We start from the raw sequence: 18,566 nt of genomic DNA, 5'->3' as shown, positions 1-18,566 counted from the left end.
GTTGTTAATGATAGGCATACCGCATTGCTGAAACTGCCCTGTGATTCTTGGGGGGGGGGGGCATTTGGAAACATGCAAAACTGTTTCGTGGGGACACCAACTCCTCAAACAAAACCACAGTGAGGAAAAAAGGTGCAGAAAATGACTAAGAGGCTGGAATAACTCCCCTAGGAGGAAAGATAACAGATTTAGTTAAGTTTAAAGAAAAGGTGAGTGAGTGAGGGGCGGGGGGAGCCACATATACCGTATTTTTCGCTCCATAAGACAGACTTTTTTCCTCTTAAAATCTAAGGGGAAATGTCTGTGCATCTTATGGAGTGAATGTGTGGTCCCTGGGGTTGGGGGGGGGGAGAACCCAGGCTTCCCCTGCCAGCCCCGACCTGCTCTTTGGGGCTGGCGGTGGGGGAAAGCCGAGCTTCCACCACCAGAAGCCCCACAAGCTCGGAGAGCAGCGGGAAGACTGCTCCTTTCGCCTCTCCTTTCGCTGAAGCCAGGAGAGTCCCGCTCTCCTGGCTTCAGCGAAAGGAACCCAAAGCCTTTGGGTTGCCTTCACTGAAGGCGAGGGCAATGTGGGAGAGGGAGAGCTGTACAGCATCCCTTCAGCGAAGCGGGAGGAGAAATGGAAGGGGCTCCGTTTTTCCTGCCGCTTCACTGAAGGGGTGCTGCGCAGAGAGGGGGAGAAATTGTTTTTCTTGTTCTCCCCCTCTAAAACAAGGTGCATCCTATGGTCGGGTGCGTCCTATAGAGCGAAAAATATGGTAATCGAGGTCTATAAGATTATTCACATTGGGAAGAAAGTGGATAGAGAGGTGTTTTTCTCTCTCTTTTCTAATCCTAGAACTGGGGGCATCCAGTGCTGAAAGATTCAAGACAGACGAAAGGAAGTTGCAGCACGTAGTTAACTTACTCTTACAGGATGTAGTGACAGCCACTAATTTGAATGGCTCTAAAGGAAGATTAGGCAAAGTCATGGAGGATACGTTTGCCTATCTTATACCCCCAGTGTTAGAAGCAGTCTACTGCTGAATGCCAGTTCCTGGGAATCATGAGTGAGAAGTGTGTTGTTGTGCTCAGAACCTGCTTGCAAGCTACCCAGAAGAACCTGGTGGGCCACTGTGAGAACAGCAGGCCAGACTAGACAGGCTTTTGGTGTGGCCCGACAGGGTTCTGTTGTTCTTAACTGTCTGCCTTAATCCTGTGGTGATTAAGACAAAACATGAATCAAATAGACTTAGTTCCTAGAATACCTCTTTTGCTAAAATGGCATCAAGGTTAGTAGTAGCAGGTTGCTCTACCAGAAAGGCAGTGGGGGTAGATAGAAACCAATCCTTGCTATATTATGTCCCTGTGTACTGGGTTACATGGAAATAATTTTCTGTTGTCCAGAAGAGCACATAACACTTGTATAGACAGCAAGAAAATAACAACATTCTGGGACTTCTCTTTCTTTCTCCTGCACTGAGACATGCTGAATATGTTCAGAGCTGGATTTAATAATCATATTTGTATTCTGTCCTTTCTCCAAGGAATTCAGATCAGCAACAACAACTGTAAGGCAGGCAAGATTGAGAGAAAGGGAGAGAGACAGAGAGGGAGAGAAACTTGCCCAAGGCTATCCAGTAAGCCCAGGGCCATTCTACACATTACGTGGCAGCAAACTCAGGTTTGTGATGTTAGGTGTAGGTGTTAACAGGGAGCTGCAGCCAGTCTTGGCTGCCTTTTATATGCATATCTGCACAGTACCTTCATTTTCTAAACATACTTTGTGCCCTTCATTTTAAGTTTTAGGTTTATGCCTAAGAATTTAACAGAAGAGGCATCTCTGAACAGAAAGTTGAAGCTGGTCTTCCCCGTGCCAGCCCAGCTCCTTAGCCATTGACACCAGACATGGAAAGTCATGCCAGAATTATGATGCCTTTCTTGTGGAGACTGGCTTTTCCCATTTTTGCAACTCTGCTTACTTCAGCCCTCCAGAAGATGTTGTTGGACTCCCATCATTCCCAAGCAGCATGGCCAATGGAAAGGGATGATGGGAGTTGTAGTCCAACAACATCTGGAGACCTAAAGGCTGGCCACCCCTCTGATAAAGCACTTTGTACTGTGATGGTGCTATAAGTCTGCAATCCTATCCACAATTACCTGGGAACCAACCTCATTGAGCTGAGCGGAACTTACTTCCAAATCAACCTGCATAGGATTGGGCAGTTAAGGTGAAGACCTACGCACGTTTACTTGGGAGTAAGGGCTTTTCTTTAAAGCACCTGGAAAGTGTGGATGAAAGGAAAATGTGGATAAGTCCCAAGTCTCACAGACCTGAATGAAACTTCCTTCTATGTGGACATACATAGGATTGCACTGTGCATGAAACTGAACCGCAGTATCATGGGAAGAAATAAGTCATTGGCTTTGGCACCAGTGGCTATAAAATACCTAGTTATGTTCACTTAATATATTTCTTTGTGTCATGGGAAAGATTAATTCGGGAGCTGACAATGTATTTAGCACCAAGGGCCCATATTAGAAATATATCACGGACTGGATGGTGTCAGCTAATCTGAATCTTTGACTCAATACATTAGCAACCCAGTTTGCAAATTGAAGACCATGGTTGACAGCTAATGGGCATATTTCTTCAGCGATAGCCTTTGTGCCAATTACACATTGCTGAACTAGCCAGAAGTTAACTGTCTTCAAAAGCCGGCATATTTTCCAGAACTCTGTTTTTCTGACTTTCAGAAACCATGTAGTACTGGAAACCTTCAGCCTTTGTGAGAACACAAACATTAATTGATTCCATCTGTAGCTGAGGGGCAGCATGTTCAAGTAAGAAAGTGAAAAGATCAGTCACAACAGATACTTTTGGCTATATTTAAAGGTGAAGTAGCTTCATTCCAAACTTGAGTTCTAGGCCATTTTCCACTTGTGTCAAATAAACCTTTTGCATGATGCTTTCCAGCAAGCAATATGCTACACTGCAGCTGTGTGTAATGAAACCCCAGAGGACTTCATCCCAGTTGCAAAATGCCTTCCAAGTTTGAAGGAGACAATTCACAACCGCAAAGTCCAGTGTTCCTCAAACTTGGGTCTCCAGGTGTTGTTAGACTACAGCTCCCATCATCCCTAGCTAGCAAGACCAGTGGTCAGGGATGATGGGAGTTGTAGTCCAACAACACCTGGAGACCCAAGTTTGAGGAACACTGGATCCCTTCCCACCAGCCATTTCCCCTCTAATACTATTTCCACATGCACACTCATAACTGCATTTTACCCTTGCTAGTATTGTAGCTTTCCAGACTCGTGCTTACCTGGCCAACTTGGGCCTGGGAAAATGCATGGAAAAAGAAGTAGGAGGGAAGAGGAGTTTATGTGGAAAGTGACTGGTGTTTAAACAAATGTTTGAGAGATAAACAAATTGCACGTTCCAGCTACATTCAAACCAGTGTATTATCAAATGGTGCCAGGAAAATGCTTAACCGTTTGAGAGAAAACGAAAAACACAGGTTTGCTCAAGATTCTTCTAAACACAGGCATTTATCCCGCTATGCATCTTCTACACTTGATGTGCACATAAACTTTTGAGATGTCTGCATTGCACATGAGCTGGGTGAAAGTGGAATGAAAAATCAGCGCTTGCGTTATTGCAGCTAAATTAATCTTTGTCGTGCCAAGCAACCTGCTTCACCAGATGTTCCTGATGTTGGCTGAAAAGTGTGCTTGAAAGCGTTTTTCAGAAATTGGCAGGGTGGGATCCACGTGGCAGGCTGGTGCGCAGCACTCCAGTGCTTCTACTGAGAGCAGCATGAAGGTTGATCTGCAGGTGCAACTAAGGAGAAAAAGTCCTTGGGAAATACCACAAGTTGTCAATTGACTGTAAAGAGCACAAAGATTTGAGTGACCTTGGAAGACAACAATTCTTGGCTTAAACAATGGCATTGCCTGTAATTAAAACTTATTTAGCATGGAAAGAAAATAGATAGGTGGTTTAATACTTGGCCTATCATGAAAGTTCTCTACCACCCCATTTTCAAATGTTGTTTGTTTGCCAACTTTGTATATGAAACGCACAAAGATGATAAGCTGGTTGCCTTTGGCCCTACGCTTGCAGACCAACCTACACAAATGTTTAAGCCAACGTATTTTACCATTGCCTTTTCTTCATAGGTCAATGGCCCTAATTATGCCAGTAGTATTCAGAGACCCCTGTGATTTATCATGGGTTACCCAATGAGAAGATCAGTAGTAGCTGACATTATTGAGCTTTCCCGAGAATGCACAACCACAGGGGGTATATTGGTTGTGATCTAGATGCACTTTTAGCCTGCCCAGAATCTGATGTGAATGGAGTGTCTTCCTAGAATACTCCTCTGTCTTCAGTGTTCCTCTGCCGCACAGAGGGGTGCTATGTCAGCTGTGCAGGAGTCCCTTGGTAGACAAACCTATGTGCAATGGGCTCCTATGGGGTAGAATGGGTTGCTCAGTTTCAAGTGAGTTAGAGGGGGGCAGGACCCATGGGCGCCTTTTACAACTGCCCCTTAGCTGCTTCGAGAACAGCATTATTTGGCTAAAACTGGAGGGAATCAGGGAGAGCATGGGTTGCGGATGCCATTAAGGTAAGGTTACCAGATGTCCCCGTTTCCCAGGGACAGTCCCCGGATTTACAAATCAGTCCCCTGACAAAATCCATCTATTTAGTAGAAAGTAGAATAGTGTCCCCGGATTCATTGAAAAAAATCTGGTAACCTTACATTAAGGTCACCCCCACTCCTGTCATAATTTGAACACTAACGTCACATAAAGTTGGGATGGGGGAATTAGCAGCCATTTTATGTTGCGTTATTGTATTACCATATTTACTCAAATCTAATGCTCATCTTTGCTGGCCAAAATACATTGTGAAAATTAAGGCGCACATTAGATCCAATGGCACATTGACATTCGCCAGCAAATACTTTGTTTTGTTTCAAGGTTCTGAAAATTGAGGTGGGCATTAGATCTGATGGCGCATTAGGCTCGAGTAAATGCGGTACTTTGAAAACTGGTCCCTGCTTTCCTCCCACTGTGCATGACGTGCTTCAGACGTGTGTTGCGCTGAATATTACACTAACTCTTTGGTGTGTTGCTTTTGTTTCTAGAAACCTCAGATTCCACAGGGATAAACCCTGAGAAGGAGAAATGTATTCTAAATGACAGGGGTAAATAATGCGTGTAAAGTATTGTTGGCTAAATCAATATTGGACAGTAAGGTTAACAAGGAAAATATATATAAATATATGTTGCAATTGAATGTCATGATACTAATTCTAAGTGTGTTTGCTCTGGGCATGTGCTTTGGCTTTAATAAATGAAAGATACGCATGTATAATCAAGAATTTTTTCCCCAGTAGTAATTTCTGGGTTGTTCAAACTGTTGATGATTATTGTTATTAATTAAATTTGCTTGCTGTCCTTTATCCGAAGATCACAGGGCAGTTCACAACATAAAAATACAAAATACATAATAAAACAAAAACAAAGAAAAGCCCATAACCCTTTCCCATTTTATGTAATATAAAATCCAAAGTTTTCTAGGGATGTGTTTAGGAAACAATCTAGACACCACTGCAGTTAATAGGCGTTGTGCAAGAGCTTGTTGACCCCATTTACCTCACTGGGCCATGCACAGGAAAACTGTGTCCCTGATCTCTAAAGTACTAACTACAGTCGGGCACAGCCTTTTACATCACATTTGTGTTGGCATTTTAAAACATTTGCATAGGCTTCAGTAAGTTTCTACCTTTAAGTGGCGACTCTGTATTAATGTTAACCCACGCCCATGATTTTTCCTGGTACAGCTGCTGGGTTTGTTTTGTGGAGCTTCTGAGTTTGCAGATCTGTGCAGTGGATAAGCTTAAGGCAGCAGTGCAAATAATATTTAAGATGCCTGCTCCACTCAGCTGAGCTGTTCCGCCCTCTTAATGCTCTTGCTCCCTCCCTTTGGCCCTCATTGTGCACATTTAAAGCCAGAAGGCAGGGCGGGACACCAGGCATGCAGTTACGGTTAACGTTGCATCGTGGAAATACAGAGTGCAGTGATCACCTGCACGCTCTTGGCTCTTCTGTTCTAAAACCTCCTTTTTAAAAAAGTTAAATTTTGGGTACAATCAGCCCTGCGCCCATGGACCCTGCCTTGACCTCCACACATTCAGAGATGCTGTTTTCACAGAGCCTGCATGTGCACACCCATATGTCTGAAGGCTCAGGTATCCATGACCCAGGACCCTGGGAAATGAAAGGTGCACGCACGTAGTTTCTGGGCGAAGGGTGCCTTTGAGCATGTGGAGCGCAAGGCTGGGACTGCTCATTTGTACCCAAATAGCATATTAGGGGTTCTTAGGCTAGGAAGAAAGAAGAAGCCCTTTCTGTTTTAACACTAGAGCAGGCGTTTAACTGCCTTATAATAGTTGCACACAAAACTCACATAGTTAAGGGTAGAAGCAAGGCTAAAGGGGGGGGGGAGGGAGAAACAACTAAAGACAGAAACACAGGATGGTAGAGTTGGAAGGGACCACAAGGATCATCTAGTCCATCCCCCTTCAATGCAGATATATTTGGCCCCATGTGGGGCTCATAACCCATTACTCTGAGATTAAGCATCTCGTGTTCTACTGACTGAGTTATCCTCTGGTCATCAGAGAGAAGCCCTGTGGTATTTCTATAGGAATCATTTGGTTGCTTGAATAATGTTCTAATTATTATATTCACATAAGTAGATAATGACAAGCCTGATTTAATTTTAAAGGCTAGAAGATATTAAAATTTCTGGGTTATATCCATTGTTGCATGAGCAGGCAGAATTTCTCTTTCCTCTCCTCTCACTGCATCCCACCAGTTGTTCTCCAGAGGTTCCTCACAACCCTTCAGAGCACTTTTGGGATATGCACAGGAGATGAGGAAGGGGAATTCCAATTCTTAGGTGGAATTCTGCTCCATTTATACAAGGACACTATTAAATGCGACCCTAAAATTTCTTCTCTTGCCCTGCAAGTTTTTAATAAGGATTAATTTTTCGAAAAAGAAAAATAAGTGGGCTACAAGCAATAGAGGCCTTCACAATGGTAATAATAATTGTAATAAAAAATAATTGCTGCAGGAAATGGTGATTATATATTATAGTAGATGAAGCCCAAAGCAAACATAATTGTGCCAGTTACACTTGAATCACTGTAGTCACAGTAACAACAATGATAACTGATGAACCATTAATTTGAACACATAATTTTAATCCTCCTCTGTCGGTTTTTTATTCTCTAGGTCCTACATTCTTCCTTGCCTGCTTCAGCATCGCCGCAGGATTAGCCTTCTACATGTATTGCTGTAACTCAGGTAAAATACTCTTGTGGTTTTTTTCTTTCTTTCTGAGAGGATAGGTTTAGTAGTTGTCTTGTTAGCCTGTTTATCTTGGCATAAAACATGTTTTGGAAGTGTTCATGCATCAGGATCATGAAAGAACACACCAGAAAAGGCTGATGTGTGGGGCCCTAGCTATATCATTCATGGCTACACATTTTGGCAAGACTGACAAGTTCTTCATAAGCTGCCTGGAAGTCAGAAATATAAACTGGGTGAGGAACATATGACTCTTGTCATATGCCTTGACACTACATGTGTCATTCACTGCAGTCTCCAGTGTGGTGTAATGGGATCAGTTTCAGTTGAAGTAGCCTGATGGTGTCTACAAGGTGCCTACAGCAACACAGCCAACAGATGACACTTACCCATCCAGGCTTGCTGACGGGGTATGGCTGGGGGGGGGGATCCAGGATGTGGTCAACACATCTTTGTGGCCCTGGACATTTTGAAAGAGGTGGTGATTTGACAATTTCTGAAAAAGCCTATCTAGGTCCCACTCTGGTTTGCCAGAACAAGTACCCCCCCCCCACGTTTGTGGCACAACTGTTGCAAGTACCGTATTTTTTGCTCTATAAGACTCACTTTTTCCCACCTAAAAAGTAAGGGGAAATGTGTGTGCGTCTTATAGAGCGAATGCAGGCTGCGCAGCTATCCCAGAAGCCAGAACAGCAAGAGGGATTATCCCTCTTGCTGTTCTGGCTTCTGGGATACAGAATATTTTTTTTCTTGTTTTCCTCCTCCTAAAACTAGGTGCGTCTTGTGGTCTGGTGCGTCTTATAGAGCGAAAAATACGGTATTCTGGAATGAAACCAATTATCTTGATCCATTCCAGTTTGGGTTCAGATTTGGTGATGGGGACTGAATCGGCCTTGCTTTCCCTGATGATTGATCATTATTGAGAGAGGGGACCTGTTCATCTTATTTAATCTTTCACTGGGTTATACATATATACATACATACATGCATACATTTAATGGATTTCCTTTTACCTGAATCTCAAGGTGATTTACAAACATATTTAAAAACCGATTTGCATTGGCTCTGATCCTATCTCTCAGGCTATTTTCAGGTAGTTACATTCAGTGATTGTCTTTCATGCCCCCGAAAGTTGTGCCATCTGGTCCCTAATGCTATGTAACACCTACATGAAAGCTATTTGGGGCAGGGTGTCACAGGTATGCTGATGACACTCAGCTCTACCCCTCTGTAACATCTGAATAAGTTGAGGCTGTGCAAGTCTTGGACCAGTGTCTGCAGTCAATGAGGGAATTGATGAGGGTTAATAAACTGAAGCAGAAATGCTGCTAAGTAGTGGTTCAACCAAGTGGACATATGCTAAGGATCACTACATTGGTGAACAGTGCTAGATAGAATTGAGCTCCTCTAGTAGCTTGTAAGTTCTTTCATACAAAAGCCCCGGTCCTGGTCCCCCCCCCCCCCATTTATTATTTTTTAGCAACCTAATCTTGGGAGGCGAGTGTGTGTGTTAGTTTTTGTCTATTGTTGGGTGGATGGGAGTCACAGAAACCCTTGTTGATCTACTGCAGATTACACAGAGATCAACCAGCAATTTCCAATCCACTACTTTCTGCCTCTGCTCTACCGTGTGTGGCTTTTTTTTTTGGCAGTGATTCCTTAATCCTGTATTGCTAGTCTTGGGAAGCTTTCTGTATGAGTTTGGTAATATGGAAAATGAGGCATTTTGGGGGTCCAAACCTGACGAGGCAAGGCCAGTGAGAAAGATACTCCATAGTACAAAATCATCAGGCTGGTATAAAACACGCAGAAAACTTTTTATTATCCCTACAATTTGGTTGTCAAAGCTGCAGAGTTGATTTATAGCTAATTGTAGACTTCAGCAGAAGCAGTGATTTGAATGAATATTTTATTCATGACAAAAATAATCAGTCACTCAAAATTAGGTGAAGAGCTCTTCTTTTTACAAATCACAATTTCTTCTGTTACTTAATTTGCAAGTCATAGAATAGATCAAATCTCCTTGGCCAAAATTCCGGCAAGTTTTGTTTGGTGTGTGTGTCAAATATCATTTGTGGAAACAAAACCCATTATGGCTGCAAATCTGACTCACTTCAGTTTTTTTTTCTCATTTCCATCCCCTCCCCCTGTTCATGTTTCATTCTAGATTCAAAAGTCCTAGGAGGAGCCAAGAAGATACTGGGGTTTTCTCCAATCATCATAGGAAGACATGTTAGGAATATTTGTATGTTGTACATGGAAGACACACCAAGAAACAAATAAGCATAAACTGGCTCACCTGTCTAGCATGAAATTTTCCTGCCGGCGGAAGGGCTACATTGTCAAAAGATACGCTATTTTCTTATACCAAAGATATAACTAACCTGTGGCTTCAGCAATGTATATTTGCTGCTTCCAAGGGCTTTCAAAGGGTCAGCTATATATGCCTTTTACTTGTGGGAGTGGATGTTTTTATTTTTGTACAAGCTTAAACTATTTATCACTTGAATTTAAAATAATAATAATTTTTAATGCAAGCTTTTAAACATGTGCCCTAAGTCATTGCAAAGTCTTAAAAGTCCTTCCATGTTGTGTATTTGTATTCTATTCTGGTCTAGAGGAATACCAAAAAGTGATTCCCTCTCCAAGATGGACGGAGAGCTTTTGCTCAGTGTTTGAACCCTAATACCTGCTGGCAGGGGGCAGGCAATCTTTATCCAGAGAGCTATGAAATCCACATAGAAGGCCTCTGCGTTTCCCTGCTTCACAGAGAACAAACAGAAGGATTCCCCTGAATATCAGTGTAAACTTTGTGTTACTGCTGGTTGAAGTTTCCTCAGAAGACATCATGCTTGGTGCATCAGTTAATCCATTAGCAATGGTGGGAGATCCTCTGTGCAAATAGTAAACTCAGGTGGCTTCAGATAAGGGAACGTTAAAAAAAAATTGCTAACTTTAGAGCAGCATTTGAAACAAATTAACCCCAAACCTTTTTAAGATTACAGTGGTACCTTGGGTTACATACGTTTCAGGTTACAGACTCCGCTAACCCAGAAATAGTACCTCAGGTTAAGAACTTTGCTTCAGGATGAGAACAGAAATCGTGCTCTGGCGGCGCAGCAGCAGCGGGAGGCCCCATTAGCTAAAGTGGTGCTTTAAGAACAGTTTCAGGTTAAGAACGGACCTCCGGAACGAATTAAGTACTTAACCCGAAGTACCACTGTATAGAGGTTGTCTTCTTCTTCTTCTTCTTCTTCTTCTTCTTCTTCTTCTTCTTCTTCTTCTTCTTCAAATGGTAGACTGCATGTTCTTTCTGTATTTCGTATGCAATAATTCAAAAAACAAACACCTGTCTTTTTGTTTGCTAGTCTATCTGTGCAAGATTTGCTGCCTATCCTAGGCCAGATTCCAGGTGCCCTGTTTAAGGTAGGAGGGGAGGGGGAAGAAATTTAGCAGGGTCAAAAATCCTGACCTGCGTATGTTCAAGGTTAATTTGAGGAGGGTGGATTGTGCATTTTAAGAGCTTTTGTTTTTGTACCTCATGATACCTAAAACAGTGTTACTAGTAAGACAACAACATCAACAACAACCACCACCACAACCCTAAACCAAAGCCACCTTCCATGCTTTTTTGAAGCTGGGTGGGACCCAAATGAATTGGTGCCTCTGGAATGTGTACCTATTCTATAGCACCATTTCATTGTTTGTGAAAACTCATATAAAACCTGTGAGCTGGCCAGAAATAGAAAGATTACTAAAGCATAAGTTGTGGTCTGAAACGTGTGTGTGTGTGTGTGTACGTACGTACGTACGTACGTACGTACATGCAAATATTCTCTCATCCTCCCTAAGTGATACCCTGCTAGGTTCCACCTTCTTTGTGTAGGTTTCTAAGGACTGTTTTCACTCGACTTCCAGAAGGGTAGTTACGTTAGTCTGTTGAAACAAAAGCAGTAAGAGGTATTGTGGCACGTTAACAGGTTTATTTATGGCATAAGCTTTTTTAGGACTAAAGCCCACGTCATGATTGGATGAAATGGATTCTAGCCTATGATACCTTGTGCCTTAATAAATTCATTTTTTCTTTAATGTGCCACAATCATAGCATTGTAGACACCTCATTGTTTTTTCTTTGGCTAAGGGCCGGATTCTGACACAATGCTAAACTATGGTTTAGTGCTTTGTGAACATGTTTAGGCATGTGGGTGCTCCCCCCCAACCCTTTTCCTCTGACACGAACTGGCTAATCTTTACTATGGTTTAAGTATACAGTACAGCCTAATTTCATAAGCAACAGTTTGAAGTTTGCCTGTTTCAATAAACCATCGTTTTGAATGAAAGTGGAAGCTTCTGGTTTCCTCATGGGGAGCTGATGAGTCTGAGACTCATTAATGTAATTATTGAGGCCATAAAATGTGGGAAGTTGGAGAATGACAATAGGAAGCTCTGGGGCTGTGGGATTAGGCTTTTCATGCTGTTTGTATAAATTAAATCAGAACACCATTCATAGGTGCAAAAAAACTTTTTACTTACCAATTTTCACTAAAAAGACATCATCATGGTTATGATGGATAGATGGCTTTGTTTGTTTAAATTTAGCCTCACTTGTGTTGTTTTATTTCATTTGAGATATCTGCACTGTTGTGTGACGTGAACAGGCATTTGACTTTATGGTTATAGCTGTAGCCTCTTTTCAGGGTTTACCTTACAGATATATAAGATTTAACGTGTCACCGCCACCTAAAGAGACTGAGCAAAAAAAGGCTGAGACCACACCCAGCAGCAGCAGCTCCATCTACATGCATTTCCTAGAATCACCACGAGAGGGAGAAGGAGCACCACAACCTGTATGTGAATTACTTTGCAATAAACTACACACAGCTTTTTGCATACACAGCAAGAGAGGCCAGTATAGAAACACTAGATTGTTAATTCAGTCTTGTTCTTAGCTTGGCTAACAGACCGTTGTGTCTGTTCTGGGGAATTCTAGTTAGACATGTTCCTTTCATCAGATTTATGTTCTAGGAAAGGCATAGGCAATCTCGGCCCTCCAGATGTTTTGGGACTACAACTCCCATCATCCCTGACCAATGGTCCTGTTAGCTAGGGGTGATGAGAGTTGTAGTCCCAAAACATCTGCAGGGCCGAATTTGCCTATGCCTGTTCTAGGATTTCCTGTGTGGATTGAAAAGAACACAGATATTTCAGATATGCCAACAGAGAGGCACTTGGATTTAATGTTAGCAAATATAATTTAAAATGAAGCATCAGTTCAATTACTGCTTAGGAGTTAGGCAATCTGTATAGAAGAGTTAAAAAAAAAATCTCCCTATACTCCCCATGTTATAAAGTAAGAATTAGACCTGTCAACTGAGCTGTGTTTCTGATTGCTACCTGGATTTTCCAATTAAATAAATGAGTCTTAGTTACAAAATAATGTCTTCTAAATCGAGGCGTCAGCCACTTATATTCTACAAAGCAGTAGGAGTCAAGTGCTTAGCCGTTGGTCATTTTAAAGACAATCAACAGTTTTGAGATAGGAGTATCTAATTACTAGTGTGGAAAGGATACTGTCCACTTAACCTTTTGGAAATAAAGATTTTGACCATCTGGAAACTTAAGAGCTTCTTGCAGTCATGGGGTAAACTGGGGTCTTGTGGAGGCTCCTGGGGCAGAATGGCATTTTTCACTTAACTTCCCTGTTCCGTTTCTCATGTCGCTCCCAAGAGACCCAGAAGATTTGAGGGACAAAAGAGCTGCAATTAAAAAGGAAGATCAGTGAAAACTACACCCCCATTCAATTAATAGGATTATTCTGTGAGCAGACGGCTGCTTACAGGACTCTTCCACCAGTGGAACCTTAGGAGTTAAGTCAGGGGATTTATTTAGAAAAAGGGTATTACTTAGTTACGTTTCAGAACATGCTGTAATGGAGTCTGTGGCAGGGCAGTGTGTACCTAAGAATTCTTAGAAATCTCAAGCAGCTTCAAAGTTTACTTTTAGTATCAAAGTTAAAGACAAATAAATCAGGTTTGAAAGTTAAGCTATGGCTCCAGCGAGGATTGAAAGTAGTTTTAAAGTGTCACACTGGCTATGTGGCCAATATATCAACCGGCTCCAAAGTAAACAACTTACGCCATCATGCTAGAAGCATCTAGAAAGAGAAATTGCATTTTCTCTCTCTGAGCAATACCGAGAAGAGTTAAAGAGCAGGTGGAAGTCTGGATTTCTCTCTCTCACACACATTACTTGCAGGGATAGGGAATAAAGCATTTTGATGTTGCATATGTACATAGAAATGCCTGGGTCCTTTATGCATTGTGTCAGACAGAGGCTCACTTAACATGTTGCTTCTGTAGCCTACTTGCAAGGAAGATGCCAGAATGCATGGTTCAATCTTTAGGTGAAATGATACTTAGCAGAAAGGTACATACTTTCTGGATTTCATTTCCTCAAGTCTTCCCCCCACCAGCCCCAATTATATATTCCTGTAACTCAGGATAACATTTGCATCTGATGAAATGGACTGTGCTCCATAAAAGCTTCTTGTTGTTGGCATCTGTCTGTCTCCAGACAATGGAGTGCGCCTCTGCGCATGAAGTCAAACCATTGCAATTGCAGCTTAGAAGTGACATCTCCTGGGTGCAAGCCTGAGCAGTAGGTATGGAGCTCCTGGGTTGCCCAGACGACAAGATTGAGTCTCACTGATGTCAGTGACAACCTTAAAACGTACTGATTGTGTAGTTTTGTCATAACTACGGACTAATACTGATTTTGATGAAAGCTTTCTTAATTTATTCCATCCATTGCTAGGGAAGAAAAACCCCACCCTCTCCAGTTTTATGCAAATCTGGCTTGTTTTGGTGATGCTTTCTTTTTTAACGCTGAGCAAGTGGCCACCCTAGGAAGGCTTTCTTGCCTATAGCATCAAGGTTTCTATTCTGCTCAGTTTGTGGTTTGTACTCCTGGAATATAGCTACCCTTTGCTTTCAAAGGCGAAACTCAGTGGAATAGCTGCTCAGCAATGCTTGCCAGCCCTGTGTTCTTGGCACAATTTCCGTGTCTTGCATGTTGTTGCTGGAGGAGCACTGCCACTGCCGTGTGTTTGTGTGCATTCAAGCAGGGTGAAGGCAGGGTCCAAACCAACTCGTTTTGTTTATCGCATTGTCCCTGGTTAAATTTTAGATTACTGTTGTGATTTGACCGCTAGCGGTGCTCTGTTCAAAATGTTGTGTGTTGTTATTAATGTAACAATCAAAATGCCTCACAATGCTTTAGAGCTGAGCTATTGTTTTCTCGGCTGACTTGCTTCCAAAGGAGAAGAACAACTTCTTAACCAAAATCCTTTAGAGGACAGTAAAGAGCTTTAGAAGATGAATTCACACAACCAAATTGGTGTGTTAAGGTGGCGGGTTTCAAAAATCTAAGGAAGCTTCACACCATCCCTTCACCATGCAGTATTTATTTACCTGCTTATTTCTCCGCTCATATTTGCCACATTGGAAGTGGGTGTGGTAAATGTTACTCAACTGAATCAATCATTGTTGGCCTAAGGCGTTTCAGACCAGCCCTGGCTGAACTTCCCCAAAGGGCTGTTCAGCTCACATTCTTAGCACATATTGGTTGTATATGCTGACTTGGAGAAGCTCATATGAATAGATGTTTGGGCACGATGAACACGCAAAGGGAATAATGTTTAAATGGCAGGCCTGCAGTTGGGTTTGCACCAATTCAGGTTGAATAAGGGCACTACGCTGATGTAAACATATCAATAAATATGCTAGTGGTGAAGATAGTCATAAAATAAAAACAGAATTCACAGCAAGTTCTCCAGTTTCTCTGCAAGGATGTTTTCACAGCAAAATGATAGGTGTGCATGCCAGCTGATCAAATGCTGGCATAGCCTTTATATTCAATCCTCTTATTTTCTCCAACTAGGCTATTCACTTTTTATTTATTATTAAAGTACCATGTGAACCTTCCTATACATATTATGTTTAATATAGAGATTGGGGAGTGTTCTTGGTGAAGGTGATCACGTATTATCTAGATGAGATTCTTGCATTGCAGCGGGTTGGGATAGATGACCCTCGGGATCCCTTCTAACACTAAAATTATATGATTGTGTGACATCACAGGCTCATCTGCTTGGAATTTGCAGAGCCTCTCCCCCATTCACCCCTGAGCTGGAACCTAAGGAGGACTGAGTATAAATTAAGTGAATGCAGTGATGTAGTTTTCAGGGAAGCCTCACTGTTATGAGTATCTTCACTCTCAGATTCTGATTCTCTCAGGTATCTGCTGCAGCTCCTACAGTATTTGACTTGATTTTGGGGCTCAGATTCCATTTCTTAAAATGAATCCCAGGGTTATGTCTTTTTTTAAAAAAAAACACCACCCAAGAAACCTTAGATATAAATATCACTTATACAGCTTTTTGGGTCTCTGTGTGCACAAATTTCCAAAAAAATAATAATCAAAGCATTTGACACTTTGGAATTTTTACTTATTTCTGATAATGACATTCTTAAGTGTATGGCCAGTATGAGAGAAAGAAAACAAAAACCAAGTTTGTGTAATGTACACTATAAAATGCTTCTTTCTTTTTTAAAAAAAGTAATGTTGACTGAGCATGGTTGTGTGGCTTTAAGAACATTTGTGTTAAAAGCAAAATAAAAGTGTCTCAATTCAATCTTGAAAATAATCTCTCTTTGGAATCTGCTTTTTAGTATGTTGTATTTATTAGCATTGCTGGATAGCAGGCTTTTTCATACAGGGCTGACTATTTATGTATTTATTTAAAGGTTACTAGGGCTTGGGTTTGGGGAGTCGGGTTTAAGCTGGAGATCTGACAGAATGGATGCAAGCCATAATTCTCCACTGTTGGAATGACGATAAAGCCCAGTCAGTTTGAAGGGAATAAAAAGGGGGGCAGGCAGAGGTGGAGGTGGTTGAATTGTGGCAGGATAACAACCTCAGGGGTTGGAAGCACATATGTGCTGAATGGAAGAAGTGGAGGTGAGTAAGAGGCATTGGGGTGAGCATCAGAGGGGACCGAACACCCTCCCAAAATTTCACTGAGAACAAGGATGGGTGAAGACCCAGTCATCATAGGTACCGTAATCATCAGCCTTACAGATGTGTTCTTGCGTATTCTCCATGGTCTGTAATACCTTTAGGGAGTTTGGCGCTGTGTGTAAAACCACAGAGCCTAGGGCTTGCCGATCAGAAGGTCGGCGGTTCGAATCCCCGCAACAGGGTGAGCTCCTGTTGCTCAGTCCCAGCTCCTACCAACCTAGCAGTTCAAAAGCACGTCAAAGTGCAAGTAGATAAATAGGTACCACTCCGGCGGGAAGGTAAACGGTGTTTCTGTGCGCTGCTCTGGTTCGCCAGAAGTGGCTTAGTCATGCTGGCCACATGACCCGGAAGCTGTACGCCGGCTCCCTTGGCCAATAAAGTCAGATGAGCGCTGCAACCCCAGAGTCGGTCATGACTGGACCTAATGGTCAGGGGTCCCTTTACCTTTACCTTTTATGCCAGCTGAGGCTTCCTGTTTCTTTCAAGACAGGATCTCACCACATCTAGACTAAATTATTGCAAGGCACTTCCCTGTCTCTGAAGACTTGTTTTCAAAACTTAATTTCTTCCAGGACACAGTGGCAAAGCTGTTAAGTAGTATTGGCAACAGGGCTTGTATCTTGCCAGTACTTAAAAGAGCTTCGCTGACCTCCATTTTATGTGTCCAGGCACAATTCGCTGTGGCGACTTTGACCAATGAAGTCCTAAATAGCTTGAGATTGGGGTATCTGTTCCCATTTGAACCTGCCTCACTATTAAAGCTCTCCACCCTTGAAGGGAGGTGGCTGGCAGTAAGGGACGGTGCCATTTCACTTGTGTTACCTTGTCTGTGGCATTCCACCCCTCACCCCACAAAAAAGTCTATTCACCAAAATGCTCTTTGGCGGTGTTGAAATGCCAACTAAAAATGCCTATTTATGCAGCCTTTAAATGGGATATAAGAGTAATCTGATATTTTTATTTAGTGATTTAGCACAATTATATACCACTTGATTGTCACAAAACCTCTAAGCAGTTTACAAGAAATGCTAAATTTGTTTTTAAAAAACATTTGAAAATAAATAAAATTAACAGTAAAAAAGTTTGAAACAGGTCAACACCTCAGTTTCTGAATAATAATAATAATAATAATAATAATAATAATAATAATAATAATAATTTTATTTATACCCCGCCCATCTGACTGGGTTTCCTCAGCCACTCTGGGCGGCTTACAGCACATAAAGATTGGAAAAAAATTAGACATTAAAAACTTCCCTAAACAGGGTTGCCTTCAGATGATTTCTAAAAGTCACAATAGTTGTTTGTTTCCTTGACATCTGATGGGAGGGTGTTCCACAGGACGGGCGCCACTACTGAGAAGGCCTGCCTAAACAAAAAATGTTTATTGCATTTAACCAAAGTAATGTATGCTGCCTAATTGTGGTAAAACCCTAAGCGGTATGCAAGAAATATTACAATTATCGATAAAAAAGTTAAAACAATTTACAACATTTAAAAAAAAGATGTGTACATTTTGCTCCTAAATTGCAGTATGCCACAGCACCCTCCTCCCTGTCGCCAATTTACAAATGTATGTTTTGGGGGTTGGGGTGCAGAATTTAGGAGGCCAATTTTAGCTTGGCACTAATTAGAAGAAAATTTATAGTGACTTTTGTGTACTTCATGTTGTCAAGAGATAGTGCTAAATGGTGTCTCCCATAACCAGGACATTGACCCCTGAGGCAGGAAGTGCTGACAAGAAAAACGTGCTTCCTTTTGGGTAATCATGTTTCTTCATAGTTGGAATTTTGTTTTATGAGGCTCAAACAACCACGCAAAGGAAATGGGAGGCGTTGAATGGGATATTCTGGGGAGATATAAGGAAACGGAATATGAGAGATAGGCATAGTGAGCAGGAATGGCGCAAATGTGGAAACAGCGATAATGTAGAGAGCAGATTAAACAAAAAAAAAAAGTTGTAAAGGGAAGCAAAACAATACAACCCTTAAGTCACTTACTGTGCAGATTCCTGTAAAACGAGAGGTTTCTTAGCAGTGTTAGCAGCAGCTTATTGCGGCTGCTTTAGTGCTTGTTCGGGAAGTGGGGATTATGAAACAAATCCTATAATCTTGGTCACCTTC

The 18,566-nt window shown here is 41.9% G+C and overlaps 1 protein-coding gene across 10 annotated transcripts in view; it reads left to right on the top strand.

The window, feature by feature from the left end:
• CARD19 (caspase recruitment domain family member 19) overlaps positions 1 to 16,069 on the top strand; it is a 36,833-nt gene extending 20,764 nt beyond the window's left edge. For 3 of the 10 annotated variants that reach the window (XM_083489441.1, XM_083489442.1, XM_083489445.1), the window contains exons 4-6: positions 5,133 to 5,192; positions 7,291 to 7,362; positions 9,533 to 11,144. In XM_083489441.1, coding sequence (XP_083345567.1) covers positions 5,133 to 5,192; positions 7,291 to 7,362; positions 9,533 to 9,648 — 248 coding nt within the window. In that variant the 3' untranslated portion in view covers positions 9,649 to 11,144. The other 7 variants (XR_014522478.1, XR_014522479.1, XM_083489443.1 and 4 more) reach the window with 5 other exon arrangements.
• Positions 16,070 to 18,566: the final 2,497 nt, after the last annotated feature.

The sequence above is a fragment of the Podarcis liolepis genome (genome assembly GCF_965112155.1).
Source record: "Podarcis liolepis genome assembly, chromosome: 2".
NCBI classification, from domain to species: domain Eukaryota; kingdom Metazoa; phylum Chordata; class Lepidosauria; order Squamata; family Lacertidae; genus Podarcis; species Podarcis liolepis.
This window is presented reverse-complemented; position numbering and strand designations above follow the sequence as displayed.